Below are 20,222 nucleotides of genomic sequence, written 5' to 3'. Positions count from 1 at the left end.
AAGCAGAACATTACACTCTGCTGATTGCTATCGGTACTGACTGACAAGTCATATTACCACTATGGTCCTTGGTTTTCTCAAAACTGGAAGAGCCCTGCAATTAGGAGATCAGCTTCTGCCATTTATTGTTGTGTGGACTTAGACAAGCCTCTTTCTGAGTCTCAATTGCCTCATCTGTAAAATGGGGATAAGGATTTTTGCCCTTTTGACACTAGGATTGTGGTCAGAAAAGGGCTTTATTCTTTTGAGGGAAGTGCTTTGTAAAATTTAAAGCATTAGAGTGGGAATGCTTAAACCACAGGGGTCCTCAAACTACGGCCCTCGGGCCAGATGCAGCAGCTGAGGACGATTATCCCCCTCACCCAGGGATATGAAATTTCTTTATTTAAAGGCCCACAAAACAAAGTTTTTGTTTTTACTATAGTTAAAGTCCCGGCCCTCCAACAGTCTGAGGGACAGTGAACTGGCCCCCTATTTAAAAAGTTTGAGGACTCCTGGTTAAGATGTTGGTGTTTCCTCCTCTCCCCTTCTCCACTGCCCCTAGCATTTCATAAATCGCAAAATCCTAAATATAAAATTAATATTTATTAATAAGTAATAAAATTAATATTTAATAATTAATATTTTTCATCATATCGGGGTGAACTGAAGCTCATTTTCCTAACTTTTGCTTTCTGACCTTTGCCTTTCAGCATGAGAAATACACCAGCCAGCTCCAGATGAATTTTAAGGGCACAACCGTGAAGCGAGGGGATCCCCCACCAGACCTTGGTTCTTATTCTGAATCTCCACAGGCCAAACCAGAGAAGGGAGACCGGAGACCCATCACAGGTAAAATACTCGGGGATGTGGCATGAGGCAGAGCAGGGAGGAGCACACATCTCAGACATAGACACATTTTTATCCAGAAGCATGCTTTGCTCAGAGACACATACAAGGCTGTTTCTGCCCACATGGATTTGTATCCGAGTCAGGTTTGTGAAAGATCCTTGGTATGGTCTCTAATGTGGCTCTGGAGGGAATGGGGTGAATGAGAGAGAAGAGGGTCTCTCCCCTATATATCTCCTCCTTTCTCTTGAGGGGAGTTGAGCTAGCCTGGGACAAGGATCAACTAGTAAATATTACTTAAGCATCAGCCACTGTGCTAGGCTAGAGGTACAGACAAAAATGAAATTGGAATTTATATTCTCTAGGGGAAGACAATATGTACACATAGCAACATGTATAAAATATATACTAGTAACTACTAGGTAATCTTTTGGATGGGAGAGACATTAGCAATTGAAGGGGGATCAAAACAGGCTTTATGGGAAGTACTCAGCTTGAACTGAGCTTGGAAGAAAGTTAGGAATTCTAAGAGGTAGAGGGGAAGAGGGAGCATATTGGAAATATGAGAAATAGGTCTTATGCCTCTGCAAAAGCTTAGAGATGAGAGATGGAAAGTCAATGTGAGGGAAAGCATGAAGACTCTAACATACTTTACAGAATAGGTGAAGGGCAATGCTGAATGATAACCTCAGAAAGGTAGGTAAGAGTGAAGTGATAAAGGGCTTTACATGTCAAGCAAAGGAATTTGTGTTTGATCCTAGAAATAATAGAAATAATAATCTTGAACCAGAAAGTGAATGGAAAAGTTGGAATGGAATGAAACAGTTGAATCTGATACAACTGCAATTCCACAAATATTTATTAAATCACCTACTTGGTGTAGGGGTCCTGTTCTTGGTGTTGCAGTAGGTCATAAAATGAGTAAAGTATGCTTGGTTTACAGGGTTTTTAGTCTAGAAGAGGCAGAGGAGGAGAAGATCCAAATCCTGCCCTTCTAGTAGTTCATAGACTTGTAGAAACTTGTTACAAAGAACCACATACCAGCAAAAAGTTTATAAAAACTAAAATAACATTAATATCTAAAATTTATATAACTCTTTAAATTTTAACCTCTCAGTTTCTCCAAGAAAGTAAAAGCCATTCAGCTCCTAGCCCCTGCTCCTTAGTTCAGTTGTGTTGTCTGATTGCAGGCTTCTGGGTAGCTTACTAGAACAGTTAGCGGCATTAAATTACAAGTTATGGGCCCCATTGTGTGTTATTCATCACTTAACCTCAATCTCCTCATCTGTAAGAAAAAGATTATAATGCTTCTGGTACCTATTGTGAGAACTGTGCTTTGTAAATCTGTTAATTTCCACTAGAAGCTGTTAGACTGTTGTGTCAGCTTTGGAGGGTGACAAGAATATATTCTTTGAAAACATTTATTAAGTACCTACCAAGAATACCAAGCTAAATTCCAGGGATACAAAAATGCAGAAGATAGTCCTTGTCCTCATGGAACTTGCCTGGGAGATAGTGTTATTATTATCCCCATTTTACAGATGAGAAAACAAGGCAAATTGGTTAAATGACACCCAAGGTTGCAGAGCAAATAAGTATTTAAGGTGTTGCATTCAGGGCTTCCTTATCTCTAGAGTTAATGTTCTATACATGGTCCCATCTCAGTGCCATAATTAATAGCTTTTATTTCTATAGTGGAGAACTTTTGTTGTTGTTTAGTTTTGGTTGTTTAATTGTTTTCAATCATGTCCAATCTTTGTGACCTCATTTGTGACTCATTCTAAGTAAATTCCTTTCCCAACTCATTTTCCAGATGAGGAAACTGAGGCAAGCAGGATTAAGTAATTTGCTCAGAGTCACACAACTAGTTAATGTCTGAAGCCAGATTTGAACTCGGGAAGAGTGTTCCTGTTTCCAGGCCTGGAACTTTATCCTTGGCTGTCCCTAAGATTTGGGGCCAGATGAAGTCTTGAAGATAATCTACTTCACTTTCCCCTTATTTTACTTTTTTGACATTACATGTATTTTGTATATTTCCCCCCATTTTTTTCAATTAACAAGTACTTATTTTTTCCCTTACATTCTTCCATCCACACTTGAAAAGAAAATAAAAAAAAACAATTCTTGTAACAAATACACATAATCAAGATAGAAATTTTCCCCAATTGACCACATCTAAAAATGACTGTTTTATTCTGTATTTTGAGTCCATCACCTATCTGTCAGGAGGTGGGTAGCTTCATTATTGGTCCTCTGGCATTGTGGTTGGTCACTGTGTTGATCAGAGTTCTTAAATTGTTCAGAGTTCTTAAATTTAAGTTGTTTGACTTTAGTGTTGTTGTTTTATAAATTGCTCTCTTGGTTTTGCTCACTTCACTCTGTATCGGTTTATACAAATTTTCTCAGGTTTCTCTGGGAAGATTTTCTCCTCTTCATCATTTCATCAGTTTGGTACAATAGTATTCGATTACGTTTATGTAACAAAATTTTTCAGCCATTCTTCTATTGATGGTCTCCGGTCCTTTGCTTCACAAAAAGCTGCTATAAATATTTTTGCACATATGGCTTCCCTTTATTTTGTAGATGGGGAAGCTGAAGTTAGCTAGTAAGTAGCAAAGTCAAAATTTTTCTGATTGCCGATAAATTACTTGTTCTTTTCACTATCTCTTTCTGTTCATGGTTTTCCACTTCCAAGGCTCTATTCAGTATCTTGAGTATTGGACCTTCTTATAATCCCTGTGGTAGCTTTTTCCTTTTCTAGTTTTTCTCAGAAATATTTTGGGTTTGAGGTGAAACTGAGCCTAGCCTTGGCTCTGACACATGTTCCTGCAGCCTGGTCATTTGAGGATGCCTGAGGAGGATAGTAGAGAAGGCAAGCTAGGTTTGTGGTTCTCCTGCCTCTACTTTTTTTTGGTAGTACTTTTTTCTAGTTATATGTAAAAATAATTTTCAGCATTCATTTGTCCCTTGCCTCTTCCCTCCCCAAGATAGCAAGCAATTGTATATAGGTTAAATATGTGCAGTTCTTTTAAATGTATTTCCTTATTTGTCATGTTGTACAAGAAAAATCAGACCAAAAAGGGAAAAAACATGGGAAAGAGAGCAAACAAACATCAATAAAAGTGAAAATACCATGCTTCAATCAGCATTCAGTCTCCATAGTTCTCTCTCTGGATGTGATGGCATTTTCCATCCCAAGTCTATTGGAATTGCCTTGAATCACTGTAGTGGTGAGAAGAACCAAGGCCATCACAGTTGATCATCATATAATCTTGTTGTTGCTATGTACAATGTTCTCTTGGTTCTGTTCACTTCACTCGGCATCAGTCATGTAAGTTTGTCTCCACTTTTGTGCCTGATTTCCCTGATAGCCTCAAATTTCTTTGACCCTATGGACTGGGTCCAACCTAAGGGAAAGGAGAGACCTGGGAAAAAGCCTTCTTGTTCACTGTGTATAAACTGACATAGGATTCTTTTCTAAGGAATTACTGTTTAAAGAGGGAGATACTGAAGTTCCTTCTCATTGCAAGAAAATGTTTCTAGCTGGAGAGACAAATATTCCCAAGAACCGTTACCATCTATGAAGAACAGTTGATATATTATAGAATCCTTTACATCATTATAGGTATTCAAAAATGTTGTTGAATATGATCTTGGGCTAGTCCGTCTCCTGTTCTCTCTGGGTCTCCATTTCTTCTATTGAAAATGAGTGGGTTGGACTTATGTGGATTCTTGGGACCCTTCTGATACTGATCTTCTGTGTTTTTTTCTTTTTGTCCCAAATCATGATTTCATTGATGAAGGGATTGGCTAGGAATCTATAATGTAGTCCTAGAGAACTTATGGAACTAAAATATTTTAGATAAAGTCTACCACAGTTCAGCTTGGCTGGCTTTCATGTGGCAGGGTATGTGTTCCCTCAGCTTAAGGATTATAAAATACGAATAATTGCTAGCTAGCATTTATATAGTCCTTTAAGGTTTGCAAAAGGACTTTACAAATATTGTATTTGATACTAACAACTCTGGGAAATAGATGCTATTATTATTCCCATTTTACAGGTGAGGAAAGAAAGGCAGACAGAAGTTAAATGATGTACACAATATCACACAGCTTATAAATTTCTGACTTTTTGAGCTCACTTATTACTGATTTCGTATTTAAGTGCTGTATCCACTGTACCACATAGCTGCCAAAATTAATGATGAGTACCTCCAATTTCTGTAGTATTTAAACCTGAAAAACTCTTTTTCTCACAATAACCTTATGAGTTAATACAAATAATATTGACTCCATTTTACAGGTAAGAAAAGCTGAGGCAGGTAAAGAAAGTAACTTTGACTTACCCATAGTCAGTAGACTTGAATTCATGGCTTGTGCCTCTAAGCCCAGTTCTCTTATTACTGCACCTGATTTTGCCAGTCTACATGTGTTCATGAGCAGAATGTAAACCGGTATTTCAGTGTTGAAGTGTGGTGATTTGGGGAGTGACTTATTAGGGGGTGATGGATAAGGGAGGATGTTATGGTAGAGTAGAAAAAGGACAAGATTAGGAGTCCACTGAAATCCCAGCTCTGACACTAATTATTTATGTGACTTTTGAATAAATCACTTTTTAGATCTCTATTTCCTCTTTTGTGAAATGAGTGAGTTCAGCTATATCCTCTCTAAGATTCCTCTCTAGCTGTTAAATCCTATGAACCCTGTAAGTGCGTCCAGGTTTCTGGGTCAGTTTTAAGGTAGATATTGAAAGGCAGGGCATGAATTTGTTACCTTAATATATGGGTTCACAGTGCCCTCTAGTGGAGAATATAAGCGCATCTAAGTACATCTGAAAGGCAGCTCATTCATTTATTTTATCACCAATTTAATTTTCTACTTTAAATAAACATTGTTATGAGATCATCTGAGGCAATAAAACCAGTCAGCAGAAAGTGGTTGAATGATTTTCAACTGATTTTTACCAGATACATCTTTAAAATACTCAATATTTATTGAAATTAAAATACACAAATTTATTCTGAATTTAGCAAATAGAAAATAAAATAGGAATTTCTATATACATACTAGTACGGGGAAAGAGGAATATGCATGAAACTTCTAATATCTATTATATGCAGCTTGGTTTTGTCTTTTATGAGAAAAGTTAAAGCTTTCAAAGCCATCCTATTCCTTTTGGCCAAGAAAGTGCTATTTTTAGATGCTGCTGTGGCTTTCTCTCGCTCTCTTACTCTCTCTGTATGTGTTGATGTGAGTCTGTTGGTCTGTCTCTCTCTTTTTTTTCTTTCCATATTTCCTTCCTTCTTTTATTTTCTCCTTCCCTTCCTTCTTTTAATTTTCTTTTTTCAATTTTCAATTTCTTCAATTTCCTTTTTTCTTTCTTCTCCTTTCCTCCATTCTCTTTCCTCTTTTCCTTTCTTCCTTTCTTTTGTCTTCCTTCCTTTCATTTTCTCTTCCTTCCCTTCCTCCCTCTTTTCCTCTCTCCCTTCCTTTCTTTTCTTTATTCCTTTTCTCTTTTCCTTCTCTTCCTCACTTTCTCCCTTCCCTATCTTAATTCTTTTCTCTCACCCCATTAAAATGTTTTAATTTTTATTTGTGGAATGCTTCTGGTCATTGATTTCCACTAGTGTGTTACAGCATATATCAACTTTTAAATAATCAGATATTTAAAGATCACATGAAATAGGTGGCAGGAGACAGATTAGTACAGTAGAAAGATCACTGCATCAGAAAATCTTAGTTTGAGATGAGTTTTCAGTATTTTTTAGCTATATTGGGGTTCATTCCACCTCTCAGCATTTATCTATTCCTACAAGATGAGAGGATAGAGAACCAGCTTTGAAATCAGGCTGACATGAGGTCAAATCCCTCCTCTGTCATAGGTCATGGGACCTTGTGAAAGTCTCAGTGCCCCAAGGAAATTCTGTAGGACCAGAGGGCTCAGAGAGTATTGCTGATTTGCTTTAATATAAAAAGAGTGTCCTCACTAGGTATATCTAAACCAATGAAATCAGGTTCAAACGCCCCAAAAAGTGCAGAAGAAATAAGGGTTATAGAAGGAAGGAAGGAAGCAAGTATTTATTAAGTGCCTATCATCCACTGTGTCACCCTTGGAAAAATACTACATTTAGAAAGGTTTAATAATGGGATGATAAAAGAGGAATGAGCTTGGACTTGGAGGTGATAAGTCTGAATCCTAACTGCTACTTACTATGTAAACTTGGGCAGTCTATAAATGAGGGATTTGGGATAGATGGGTCTCTTCCAGCTTTAGATGTATAGTCCTAATTTGGTTTATAGTAGTCAGGAGGACTTCATGGAGGAGGTGAGAATCCCATTTATCTGGGAGATTTTCTGGTATGAAAGTGCACTGGAAAATCTGGTATTTTGGTTAAAAGACAATGATCTAATCCCTGGGTTTAATTAATGTTCACAGAATGAGAATGAAATGAAATATAATGCACCATCATGGAAAGAGAGCCTTGAACTTGCAGTAGGAAAGACCAGAATTTAGAATCTTAAGTGTGTGTATCTGGGGAAATGTTTTAACCTATTGGAGCCTCTGTAAAATGGGGAAAATGATACTACTTATTTCTTAATGCACAGATTTGTTATGTTCAAAGTACTTGGCAAATTTTCAAGTGCTCTAATTTTTTGTAGTTTTATTTTTAATTGGTATCAACGCTAAGACCTTGCAGTTGACATTATCACTGCCCTTGGATTGGGGTGGAGGTGGGGGTTCCTTGTATAATTTACAGAGCTCTGGGTTTCCCAATATGGACTTTAGGGCTCAAGCAACTATGTTGTAAGGGAGAAGGTACCAGGATTTGGAGTCAGAAAATTGGGGTTACCTTCCTGGTTTGTTATTCCCTATATAACTTTAAGAAGTTTTTGTCATTTCTCTGGGGTTCCACTTCCTTTAATTGTAAGATTAATGGGTTGAACTAAATTACTTTTTTTCCCCCTGAGGCAATTGGGGTTAAGTGACTTGCCCAGGGTCACACAGCTAGGACATGTTAAGTGTCTCAGACCAGATTTGAACTCCTGACTTCAGGGTTAGTGCTTTACCCACTGCACCTAGCTGCCCCAGAGCTAAATGACTTCTAAAGTCCCTTTTGAATATATATATCCAGGATTCATGAATAGGATTTCTTTCAGGAAATGTCATTGTCCATATTGGGGAGGATGTTGACCTTTCTTTTGGAACTCAGCTATTAATGTGATGGAAATTTCTTTTTCTCTTTCCAGACCCATTGACCTACCGCACGCCACTATATGGGCAGCCTTCGTGGTGGGGGGAAGATGATGGCAGCAACAAATTGGACAGGCCAGATGACCAGAACCAGGAGGACCATTATCCAGGTAAAAGTCTAGACCAGGAACCAGTGCCTAGGACTGGCCTCATGTCCCCAGGTCTGAGGCCAGCTCTAGACCAAGTCAACAGAACTGATGCTGGGGCACCAAGCACCCTTGGCTCTATGTTTGATTCTGCTTATATGGGAAGACAGACCCCTGACCTCAGGAATCTCAAAAGTCTGAAATAGGCATAAGAAGAAACAAATTTCCTATTCTTAACAAACTCATAGACTCAGACACAAAAGAGGAGAAATGACATGTGATACAAAAATTGAAGATAATTTAAAATTCTTGAAACTGAGCCACACATCTCAGCCTTTGTTAATAGAGCCTTAGTGTTCAGGACGAGTGAGGTGATAGTCCCACTGTTCTCTGTCCGGCTCAGACCCAGCTGGGGTATTGTATTTAGTTCGGGGACCATATTTAGGGCAAATATTTTCAGGCTGGAGTGCATCCAGGACACAGGAGAATTGTTTAAATAACTGAGCCTTTTGTACAGAGCATAGGAGACATGGCAGGGAGGTGGGTGTGATAGCTGTCTTCAAGAATTTGGCTATCCCATGAAGAGAGTTTGGATTTGGTGCTGTTTTGTTCTATAGATTCTAAGATTATCACATGAAAGTGTCACTCATAATAATATGGAAATATGTTAAAAATGATTATTCATGTTCATGTCAGATTGCTTGCACTTTTGGGGTAGGGGGAAGAAAAAGAGGAAGGGGGGGAAAATTTTGGAACTCCAGATCTTGTAAGAATAAATATTGTAAACTATACATGTAATTAGATAATAAAATACTATTGAAAAGAAAAATATAAGAAAGTAAAAGTCATACCCACTGATAGAGGGTTCACGAAAGAGAAAGCCTTCTGACTATTAGAGCTGTCTAGCAGCAAAGTGAGCTGTCTTGATAGAGTGGAGACAGGTGGCGATTTCCCTGTTTCTGAAGCCGAAAAGCAGAGGCTATAGGAGCACTCATTGAGGACAATGTAGATAGGATTCCTGCCAAGATTTAGGCTGGATTAGGTTGCTACTAAGGTCCCTTTCCAAGCCTGAAATTCTGTGGTTCTTATTAGGTGGTGTGATGGATAGAGCTTGGAAGATCCAAGTTTGAATCTTGCTGTAGATTCTTAGTAGCTTTGTAATCCCTAAATAGCCTCTTAAAGCCTCAGGTTCTTCATCTTTAAAATGATGGGAATGGATGCTAATTTGACTAATAGCAATAACAAAAATAATAGTCCCCATTTCTTAAACATAGAAAACTTATAAAGCACATAGAAATCAGGTTGTGAATGTCCTTGGATGCCAAGCAGAAGAGGTTGAAGTTGATGCATTCTGCTAGATAAGAATGGTAACACATGATTGTAGATAATTTAAAATTCTTGAAATTGCACCACATATCTCAGCCTATGTTAATAGAGTCTTATAGTTCAGGACTAGTTCACAACACCCCCATGAAGTGCTGTCAAATGTTAAGCCCATTTTACAAATGAGGAAACTGAGGGCTAGACAAAATTATTTGTTCAGGGTCATAGAGCTAGTAACTGGCTGGGCCAGAAATCAAACTCTGGAATTTTACTGCAGTACTAGTATTCTTTTTACTATACTGCTATGAAAAGACCATTTAGTTTTAAGGTTCATTGGATGATTTTTGGGGGGGAGATGGCATTTACTTTCAGGGTTATGTTTGACTCATACTCTTGCTTAAAGTAATTTACTTTGCCCTAATGAACACCTACTGACTGGTGAATTGGATAGGAGAATTGGATAGATGTCCCAGAGTTGAAAGGCATGTCCCAAAGGAAATACACCCAGGAAGAAAAATTTATTGCGGATGACATGCACTTGGGCAGCAGAGACAAGACTGCTTGTGATAAATGGGCTTCAGAGATGGATTCCATTCTAGTTCTGTGGCTTTGTGTGATTTTGAGGACATTCATATTCTTTAAGCCTCAGTTTCTTTTTCTGGAAAAGAAGGGGGCTTTGTTATGTGCTCGGCCTTTTTCACAGAATCCTTCTCAGAATCTGTCATGAGACTTAAATGAGGGGTTGTTATTAAAACTGCTTTCAAAGCTATAAAATGGCATACAAATTTGAAGGTAGAATATCTGGTGGGAAAATGGATGGATACAGATGATTCCAAACACTCACTAGGGCTAGTGCTGACTGGGAACTGAGAATGATTGCAGTATGAGAGGTTCAGCAAAGCTGTGTGGTATCGAGCTAGTCCTTGCTAGTATGAGTACTAGATGAATGATTCTGGGTAAGTAACTTTATTTATTTGACCTTTAGTTTATTGATCTGTAAAGTAGAGATAATAGTCACATTACTTACTTAACATCTACTTTTCTTTCTTTAATATCTAATCATCGTATGGAGATGACTCTGGATGTGCAAAGACTATACCATGGGGAGCATAAGTGTCAGCTAGCTGTCTTACCAAATCAGAAAAGCTTTGGGTACTGGCCTGTTTCCCTGTAAACCGAAGACCAACTTAGCTAAATTAGGAGAAAGCCATTCCCAGTTTGGTCTGAAAGGTAGTGAGTTTTTCAGATCCCAACAGATTCTAGAGACTATTTGCTGTATTCCAGAAATCTGTGCTGAACCTACTTATCTACTTGCTTCATTGTCTTAGTAAACCCTCAACATCATTTATCCAATAATTTTCCTTCTAAACAGAAAACCTTCATGTTCTAGGACCTACAGAAGGTGTCAGCAAACAATAGCCTATGGGTAAAATCCTGGTTTTTGTACAGTCTACAAAAACATTTTTTAAAACTTTGCAAAATTGTGTTTCAAATTTTTCTCCCCCACCCAAGACAGCAAGCAATTTGATATAGGTTAAATATGTACAATTCTTTTAAACATTTTTCCATATTCCTCATTCTGCACAAGAAAAACCACTACTACAAAAAGGTGAAAATACTATGCTTGGATACACCTTTCGTCTCCATAATTCTCTCTCTGGATGATCTCTTTCTATCACAAGTCTTTTGGAATTGCCTTGAATCACTTCACTGATGAAAAAAGCCAAGTCCATCACAGTTAATCATCACATCTTGTTGCTATGTACGATGTTCCCTTTTGGTTATGCTCACTTCACTTGGTATCAATTCATTTAATCAAGTCTTTCCAAGCTTTTCTGAAACTAACCTGCTCATCATTTCTTAGAACATTCATTACATTCATATACCATAAGTTATTCAGCCATTTCCCAACTGATGGACAGCCATTCAATTTCTAGTTTCTTACTGCTACAAACATTTTTGCACATGTGAGTCCTTTCCCCTCTTTTATCATGATCTTTTTGGGATACAGACCCAGTAGTACAGACCCAGTGCTGAATCAAAGGGTATATACAGTTTCAAATTGCTATCCAGAATGTCACCTTACAATTTAAAAACCCAAAGTAGTATTTTTAAATAAGATTTTGAGTTTCAAATTTTCTCCCTTCCCTCTATCCTTCCCTTCCCCCTTGCCCAATACAGCAAACAATATTGATATAGATTGTACATGTGCAATTATTTAAACATTTCCACATTAGTCATGTTGTGAAAGAAGAAATAGAAGAAAAAGGAAAACACACACACACACACACACACGCACGCACACACACCCCAAACCCACAATCCAAAGAAAGTAAAACTAGTATACTTTGATCTGCATTCAGATTCCGTAGTGGATGTGGATAGCAGTTTTCATCATGAACCTTTTTTTGAATTGTCTTAGATCATTTGTAGACTTCACAATTTCTTTCTTTCTTATTTTTCTTTCCAGTAAAGAATAGATATTTATTTCCTAAACACAGAGGCTTGATTTAGTGTTTCTGAAGGAATCGGGAGAACTTGGGGAACTTGGATTTTCTCTGCCATCTTAGGCCTTTCAATTTCTAAAGTACTGTACACATAATTCCTCACCAGGGCCTCAGATTAGAATCTGACTCTCATTGAGTAAAAAATAGGTCCTCAAAATATGGAAGTAGGTTCCTACCTCACAAAGTTGTTGTGAACCTTAATTCTGGGTAGACATGAAAGTTGCTGTTATCTTTATTATTACCACTATTATTACTGTTATCACTATAACAGTCCTTTTTTTTTTTCTCCAAGAGAGGACCAAGGAGATTCCCCAGCATGAGGAGGTCAATGGGAATATACCAAACTACCGGGATGGCCAAGAATCATCAGCATTCACCTTCCGGAGGGAGCCGAGCTATTTTGAGATACCCACAAAAGAGTTTCAGCCCATCTCCAAGTCCGTGGAGGAACAGGTTCATGAAGTCCCCACAAAGGATGTGGAGCCAGGAGGAGGGGGTGGGGCTCCCCCAGTGGTACAAAGCCATGCCTCCTTCACCATTGAATTTGATGACTGTAGCCCTGGCAAGGTGAAGATCAAAGATCATGTCACCAAATTCTCCATGAGACCTCGGCGGCCTCTTGTGAAGGACCCAACACCTACTGATATGGTGTCAGCCCAGAGCAAGGTAGTGAATTGGTTGGTACAGAATGATCCTAGCCTGATACGAAGGCCAGGACCTGGGGAAGATGGATACAGCACCAAGAGTGACCTGCCTGTCCACGTACGGACGCTAAAGGGTGAGTAGGACAAACAAGACAGTGTGATTTTGGGGAAGGGAAAGGGAAGGTTTACGTGACTATATAGGACTCTCTGTGAGACTGTCAGTCCCCATGACTGCAGAAACAGGACACCAGGGTAGGACTGACACTGACCCTTTTAGTTTACTTATGATCCTGAACTTGTCTTTCCCTTATGTGCCACTTTTCATGCTTGACCCTCAGAGCTTTGGGGGTCAACCCCCTCCCAGAGCTGGAAGGGATCTCAGATGGCATTGTCCAAGCTATACTTAAAAGTCCAGAGAAGTCAGCCAGCCTGAGCCCTCCAGTAATGAGAAACTCACTGTTCCTTGAGGTAAGACAGTAACTTTTGATGAGATGCAATGGATAGAATGTTTCTCTTAAGTAAAACGGAAACCAACTTTGTGATTCCACCTCAGTGCTCCTAGTCCTAGCTCTTCCAGATCAAGAAGAACAAATTCTATCCAATCTTTGTCCCATAAGAGCGTTTCGCAGACTTGAAGGTAGCCATGATGTCCTTTCTAAGTGTTCTTTGCCTAAGCAAATGTCTTTACCAACTTAGTCACCCTTCTCTGGACATCCTTGAGCTTGTCAATCGTCTTTCTGAAATATGACCTCTAGAACTGAGCACTACTTTATATGTGGTCTGGGCGGAGAAAGGACACTGCTCTTCTTCATTGCGTGCAGCCTAAGACTCCATATGGAGTGGTGGTGGACAGCCCATGTGAGATTGGTAAAGACTTCCTGGATGAAGAAATAGCATTTTGGCAGAATCAAACTTTTGACTGATGTTGAGACTGCAATTTGGTAAAATCTCTAGATTTTCACTATATAAACTCTTATTTTGCTCACTAATCCCATCCTATACTTTAAAATAATAATTATTTTTATTTTCTTAATTAGTTAATTTCTTTTTCTCCATCCTATACTTGTACAGATGGTTTCTGAGCCTAATTATGTTAAGAATTTTATATTTAACCCTGTTTTCATCATGATATAGTTTTTCTCAAAAGAGTTTTTACTAGAATTTGAAAGAAGGATCTTAAAATATAAACTTACAGAGTGTGAAATTCTCAGGATGGAACAAAAGAATTTTGTTCCAAAATCCTAAGATTTATAATCCAATCTTTGACCAGTCAGATTGTCTTCTATTCAATAGCCTCCTTTCCCTTTGATCTAGTGATTGGCCTGACTGCCATATTGACCCTTGAGAGAAGGTCCTTCCCAGTGCCACCAACTTCTGCTTCCTCTTCTCATTCAGAGCTGGTGTTCTTTCCACTCACATCACGGCCATTTCATCCTTGCTACTATCAACCAATCACATTAATAAAGTTCTGTCCAGATTGATTAAATCACAGCATCTCAGAGCTAGAAGGGATCCAAGAAATCTCTAACCTTGACATCTCTGACAAATAAATATTCAGCTTATACCTGAAGACATTTACTAACAGGAAACTCACTACCTGCCAAGTCAGTCCATTCAGTTATTGAACAGGTCTAAAATATTGTTTTTCCCAGTATTGCCTGTAGGAACATATAGTCATCTAATTTCCACCAACATTCTTTTGAGATAGGATATGTGGTAAGACTCTGTGGTTATGTGTGTGTATGACTGTATGAGTGTCTGAGTATGTGTGAATTCCTCCTTTCTCTTCTCTATTCTCATTGGAATGCTGAGGGCTATAATCCAGAAAAAAATTTCAAATTCAGTAAACATTTCCTCAGTAACTACCATATGAAAAGGCCTGTGCTAGGTGATGGGGAAAACAAAAATATTTATATATGATGTGGGTTTTCCTACCCACTAGTACCCACTAGTAGGAGAATGAGAAACAAGATAGACAATTAAAATACAAAATATGATGAGGTTTAAGGTGGTGGTGGGCAGTAGGAGTGTAGTTGTCAAAGATTTGCTGGAGGAAGTAGCATATGTTTTGGGCTTTAAAAAGGTACATAAGAATTCAAATGGTGAAGAGGAGAAACAACATGAATAAAGACAATAGGAAAAGCACAGAGGGTATTTGGGAACAATGAGATATCTAGAGCGACTGTAGTGCAGAATATATGGGAGAGAGTGGTAGGAAATAAGGCTGGAAAGGCAGAGAGGCACCAGATTGTAGAGAGCTTTGAATGCCAAGTATAAGAATTTGATTTTTAGTAACTACTAAAGATTTTTGTCCAGAGCACTGCCATAACCAGATCTTTTCTTTGGGGATCCATAGTATTAATTCTCTGATTTTATAGAGTAAAAAAAAGATTTAGGGAGGTAGGATGATTTGCCCATGTTACAGATAACATGTATCAATCATGGTTTAACTCAGTCCCCCTTTAGGCTTTTTGGTTTCTCTTGAACTATAATGCACCCTTAATTAGGAAGATTAGTTAGGTAACTATATAAAGAATAGAATAGATAGAGGGCCATGGGGAAAGTGAGGAGAGCGGAGGTGGGAAGAATTGTTAGAAGTCTATGATAAAAAGTCCTGGAGGGCTGGGACAGTGCCATACATGAAACAAAAATATAATCCCACCAGCGTCCTGCATCTAAGGTTATATGATTTCAGTTCTGCCGGTTGTATTTCTCCCCAAGTGCAGAGTTCTATACTGGGGACAAAACTTCTCCACTCTTTTTGTTTTCTCCACTGAGAAAGACAGGGAAAATAATGCATGCCAAGCCTTTCTTCCCAGAACTCGGACTCTTGGAGTTTTTAGGTAGGAAAGGTAGGTAAGAAAAACTAAAGAAACATTAACAAGTATCCAAATAATGATGCAAATCTATCTCCAGATCGATTGGAATAATCTATGCAAGATATTTTAAGCAAGAAAGGGTAGATGAGGGTAAACTCTAAAAGTTTTGACAGGATCCAGGGTTTGGGACAAAAGAAATGATGTCCAGAAGCTGTAGGAATAGGAAAGCAATATAGAATTGCTTGGATTTGAAATTAGAGACCAGGAGTTGGGATTAAATCCCAGCTCGACATCTATTATCTGTGTTCTGTAGTCAGTATTCCAGGTCCTCAGTTTTTCCTTCTGTAAAGTGAGGAAATTGGACTAAATCATCCAAGTACTCTTGCAGCTCTAAATTTTATGACCTTTTGCTTAACACAATGCTTGGCACATGGTATGCAATCAGTGAGTTCTTACCAGCTGATTGATTGATCCTATGAGTCAGCTTCTGATTGGGTGAGACTTTTTTGGTGACGGGGCTGTTCTCACTGCCCACTTCCCTAACTCTTAGGCCACCGACATGAGGATGGTACACAGAGTGACACAGAGGATCCAGCAGTAGCATCTTCTCTAAAGGCAGAAAAAGAGACTGCTCCAGTACCAGTGGCAGAACCCCCCACTGGGGAACAGGTCCGGTTACAGCGGCAGATCAAGCGGGACCCCCAGGAAATGCTACACAACCAACAGGCCTTTGTCATTGAATTCTTTGATGATGATACACCCCGTAAAAAACGTTCCCAGTCCTTCACCCATGTGCCAGCTGACCCCAAAGCAGACAAGCGCAGAGTGCCAGGACCCCCTGGTGTTTGTGGTGGAATGGCTGCTGTCCCAGGTCCTGCTTCAGGCCGAGCATCTGGAAGCACTTCAGGCCCCCAGAGGGCCAGTTCGCTCAAGCGAGAGAAGACGGAGGATCGTATAGCTTCATCTTCAACAGCTGCCCGCCCAACACATCGACTCTATGGCAGTGTGGGGCGCAGGTCCCGGATGGCTCAGGATTTTGCTGCTGAATACCTGCGGGAGAGCACTACAGCAGGGCGGCCTGGCCCAGAAAAACAGCCACCGGGCTTGCCCACACCCTTAGCTCCCCGTGTGGTCATCTCAGCAGCTCCCCCAGCTCCCCCATCCTCCCCAGCCCCAGTGTCTGCTGACCCTCAGCTGACCAAGTCTCGGAAACAGGAGGAGGATGATAGTTTAAGTGATGCTGGCACCTACACCATTGAGACAGAAACACAAGACAAGGAAGTTGAGGAGGCACGGAAAATGATTGACCAGGTAGGGACCAGGTAGGGGAGATGGTATGCTGTGATGGAAGGACTTGGAATAAGGAGCCTGAGAAGACATGTTTTAGTCCTGACTCTACCACTTACCAGTTGTGTGAGTCTGAGTCAGTTACTTCCCCTTTGAGGGATGGTGGATATGTCACTGGAAGGTCTGGGGCAGGGGGCAGGGGGGTGAAATAGGAGTAAAAGGTCCTTGTCATTATCAACAGTTGTTCTAGGTGGGGTGTGGGGTTAATAGGGAATCCCTCTTAAATCTGTTTCTATCTCCCTTCCAGGTTTTTGGGGTGTTTGAGTCCCCTGAATTTTCTAAGATGACCTCCACTACCTTCCGCCCCATTATCCGTGGAGAGAAGGATGAAGCAAGCTCCTCCCCACCCCCTGTGGCAGAGGCAGGGGTGGCTCAGCGGCTGGCTCTGCTGCAAGAATTTGCTTCCAGGACCTCAGGCCTGTCTCCTCCAGGCGAGAGCCAGGTACAGTACAGTGTCCGAGGGAGGAGGACAGGAGTAGGTGCACATATGCTCCTCTCCACTGCCCCCTGCCCCATGTCTGTCTGTCCCTCTTTTCTCTCTTTCTCTCTCTGTCTTTCTTTGTCTGCTGTTTTTTTTTTTCCTCTCTCTCCCCTTTCCCAAGTGGCAAGTCAGGATCCCAGGCCTAGAGGAATAGGGCACTATAGTCAGGAATGGGAACTTGATAGGAGAGGACTCCAGTGTGGCAGAGGGGTCAGAACTAGATCAATAGTGAAATCATATGATTTAGAAGTGGAAGACATTTAGCTGATCATCTTATCCACTTATTTCATTTTTTCAGATTAAAAAGAAATGAGGACCAGAGAAAGGAAGTAACTTGTTGAGGATCACCCAAGAGGTAGAAAGTCTCCATTTTGAGATTTGAACTTGGATCCTCTGATACTTTTAGGTTTTATGATTTTATCTTTGTGGGTACTTTTCTGCACACACACCCCACCCCTTCTTGGTTGTCTCTTTGAATGTAAATTCATCAAGAGCAAAGGTGATTTTTTTTTTTCTTTTGGCTTTGGATCCCTAATATCCAGTATAAGCCTTGTATTTGTTGTTCAGCCATTTCAATCATGTCTGACTCTTTGTGACTGTGGATCTCTGTCCAAAGGCTTTTTTTTGCGGCAAAAATAGTGGAATGAGTAGTTTACTATTCCTTTTTCCAGTGACAAGCAGAGATTAAGTGACTTGCTTAAGGTCACATAGGTAGGAAGATTCTGAAGCTGAATTTGAATTTGGGTCTTCCTGGCTCCAAGCCTAATGCTATGTCCACTGAGCCACCTAACTGCTTAAGTGTCTTGCTCTTATTAAATTCTTAATAAAATTTTCTAGAATTGAACACTAGATCTCAGCCTTTCTCTTCCTCAGTAGGTAACCTTGAATAAATGAATGAGTAAGGAGTTAAAAAAATTGATCTCTCTATGGCCAAATTGAGCCTCTGAGCTTAGAAAGACTGGACTGATTCTTGTAAAACAGATATATCAGTTGTCATGTACTGCTAGAAGTTAAAGGACAAAGCATTTCAAGCTTGGGTTTCCAAACTCATGCTCCATTTGCATAGTATTCTGAGACTCCAGGACCACTTCCAAGACAAAATGAGTCATTAGAGTGGGACTTGAGTAGAGGAAATGAAATAATGATAGTAATTTTAATGCTATTAGCAATAGGGACTAACCCTTTGGTTTCATTAGCATAGGAGCTTCCCAGATGAGGAAACTATTTTACCAATACAAAAACTTAAATAAAAGTCTTAAATTGAAATCTTAAATTCTGTCTTAAATTCTGTTTGTTTGTTTTTTTAACCTGCAGCAAAAATTCCAAATTCTTTAGCTTGGCATTCAAGGCCCTCCACAATTCAGCCCTATCTCAGCTCTCCAACATTTTCCTTCCTTTCTCCCAAACATGCTTTTTCCCCTCGCTCTCTATCCAAAAGTAGGTCAGTTTCCTAGGCATCCAGGCAGGATCACCCAGGCAAGATTTGAACTCAGGTCTTACTGGCTCCAAAGCCAATTTTCCATTCACTAGACTATAATGCTTTTCAATAATATTGCTATTATTAATAATGATAATGGCAATTCTGTAGCACTTAAAGTTCACAAAACCCTTTCCTCACAACAACCCTGTGATGTGTCAGATAGCACACAAGTTGTTACCTTCCAGCATTGCTCCTCACTCCCCCTACATCCCAGAGTTAGTCCCTTTCCTTTGCCAAGTTTTAGACTTCACGTATATACAACGATGAGGTTGAGTAGATGTCCTATAAGGAGCCTTCTTGCTTTCTATTTATGATTCTGTGAGCTACAAAATGAGGGAGTTAGGCTGAGAGGCACAAAATTCTCTTCCAGCTCTAAATCCTGTGATCATGAGATCACTTTTACAGATGAGAAAACTGAGGTTCATACTTATAGTCATACAGCTAGTAAGTCTCCTAACTCCAAATCAATTGTTCTTTCTAAGTCAGGGATGGGTGGTAAATGATCTAGATGATTTTAGAGGGAGGCAGGAACACAAGGAACTGAGAGACCATTGTGTTTAGGGGCCTGTTGGGTATATAGATTTCATTTGCCCAAATGATTGAATACAATGAGTTAACCAGTGTCCCTACCCCTCAGTGGTCTCCATCTACAGTCACACCAAAGGTCACCTTGGCTCACAAATGGGCATTTCTCTTTGCAGGTCCTGCCAGTGTCAGGCTCTCCAGGGAGTCAGAAATGGGTATCCCGTTGGGCCAGTCTGGCTGATAGCTACTTGGATCCGGGACCAGGGACTTTGCTCTCTGAGTCAACCCCCTCTGGCCTGGACTCTGAGACTGGTAAGTCTCTATTTGACTGGAGACTGAGATAACAATTATAGCTGATATTTCTGTATTGATTTAAAGTTTACAAAGTCCTTCATCACAACAACCTTGTGAGGTAAGTATTGAATTATGGCCATTTTCCAGATGAACAACTGAGGCTGAGAAAGCAAAGAACTTGGCTACAGCCACATACTTAGAAAGCTACCTAGAACCTCTGACAGCAAATTCAACTCTTTCTCCAAAACCATGCTACCTTAACCCTTTAATTTTGTGCTAGGGCCAAGTGGATCTTAGGTCTAGAGGAATTATCAGACCCAGATTAGGTGGTCAGGTTTTGGGGAGATGCCAGATGTTTAGAAATGCAGATATTGTCTCCTCCAGTGTTGATCGGTTCAACTCAGTTCAGTTCAGCATGCACTTATTAAGTGCCTAGATGTTTACTAAGTGTTGGATGTTGAGCTTCCAAAGATAAAGTTAAATCAGGTGCTGCCTCCAGGAAGCTTACATTCTAATAGAGGATGAGGGTGAGAAAATGGCTTCTGGTTCCCTTTTCTAGCCTTGCATTTTCCTCAGATTCACAACCCTCAGCAGCTCTACTGCTAAAACTTTTCCTCTTTCCATCCTCCCAAGGAA

General features: G+C 39.8%; 1 protein-coding gene across 5 annotated transcripts in view; it reads left to right on the top strand.

Annotated features, from left to right (window-relative positions):
• CEP170B (centrosomal protein 170B) overlaps positions 1-20,222 on the top strand; it is a 106,788-nt gene that overhangs the window by 56,249 nt on the left and 30,317 nt on the right. For all 5 annotated transcript variants that reach the window (XM_031953135.1, XM_031953131.1, XM_031953132.1 and 2 more), the window contains 6 exons: positions 693-831; positions 8,077-8,190; positions 12,289-12,774; positions 16,010-16,770; positions 17,054-17,248; positions 19,469-19,604. In XM_031953135.1, the coding sequence (XP_031808995.1) occupies positions 693-831; positions 8,077-8,190; positions 12,289-12,774; positions 16,010-16,770; positions 17,054-17,248; positions 19,469-19,604 (1,831 nt within the window). The remainder of the gene's footprint in view (positions 1-692; positions 832-8,076; positions 8,191-12,288; positions 12,775-16,009; positions 16,771-17,053; positions 17,249-19,468; positions 19,605-20,222) is intronic.

The sequence above is a fragment of the Sarcophilus harrisii genome, chromosome 2 (genome assembly GCF_902635505.1).
Source record: "Sarcophilus harrisii chromosome 2, mSarHar1.11, whole genome shotgun sequence".
NCBI classification, from domain to species: Eukaryota; Metazoa; Chordata; class Mammalia; order Dasyuromorphia; family Dasyuridae; genus Sarcophilus; species Sarcophilus harrisii.
Note: the sequence above shows the minus strand (reverse complement) of the source record. Positions and strands in the feature narration are given on the sequence as shown.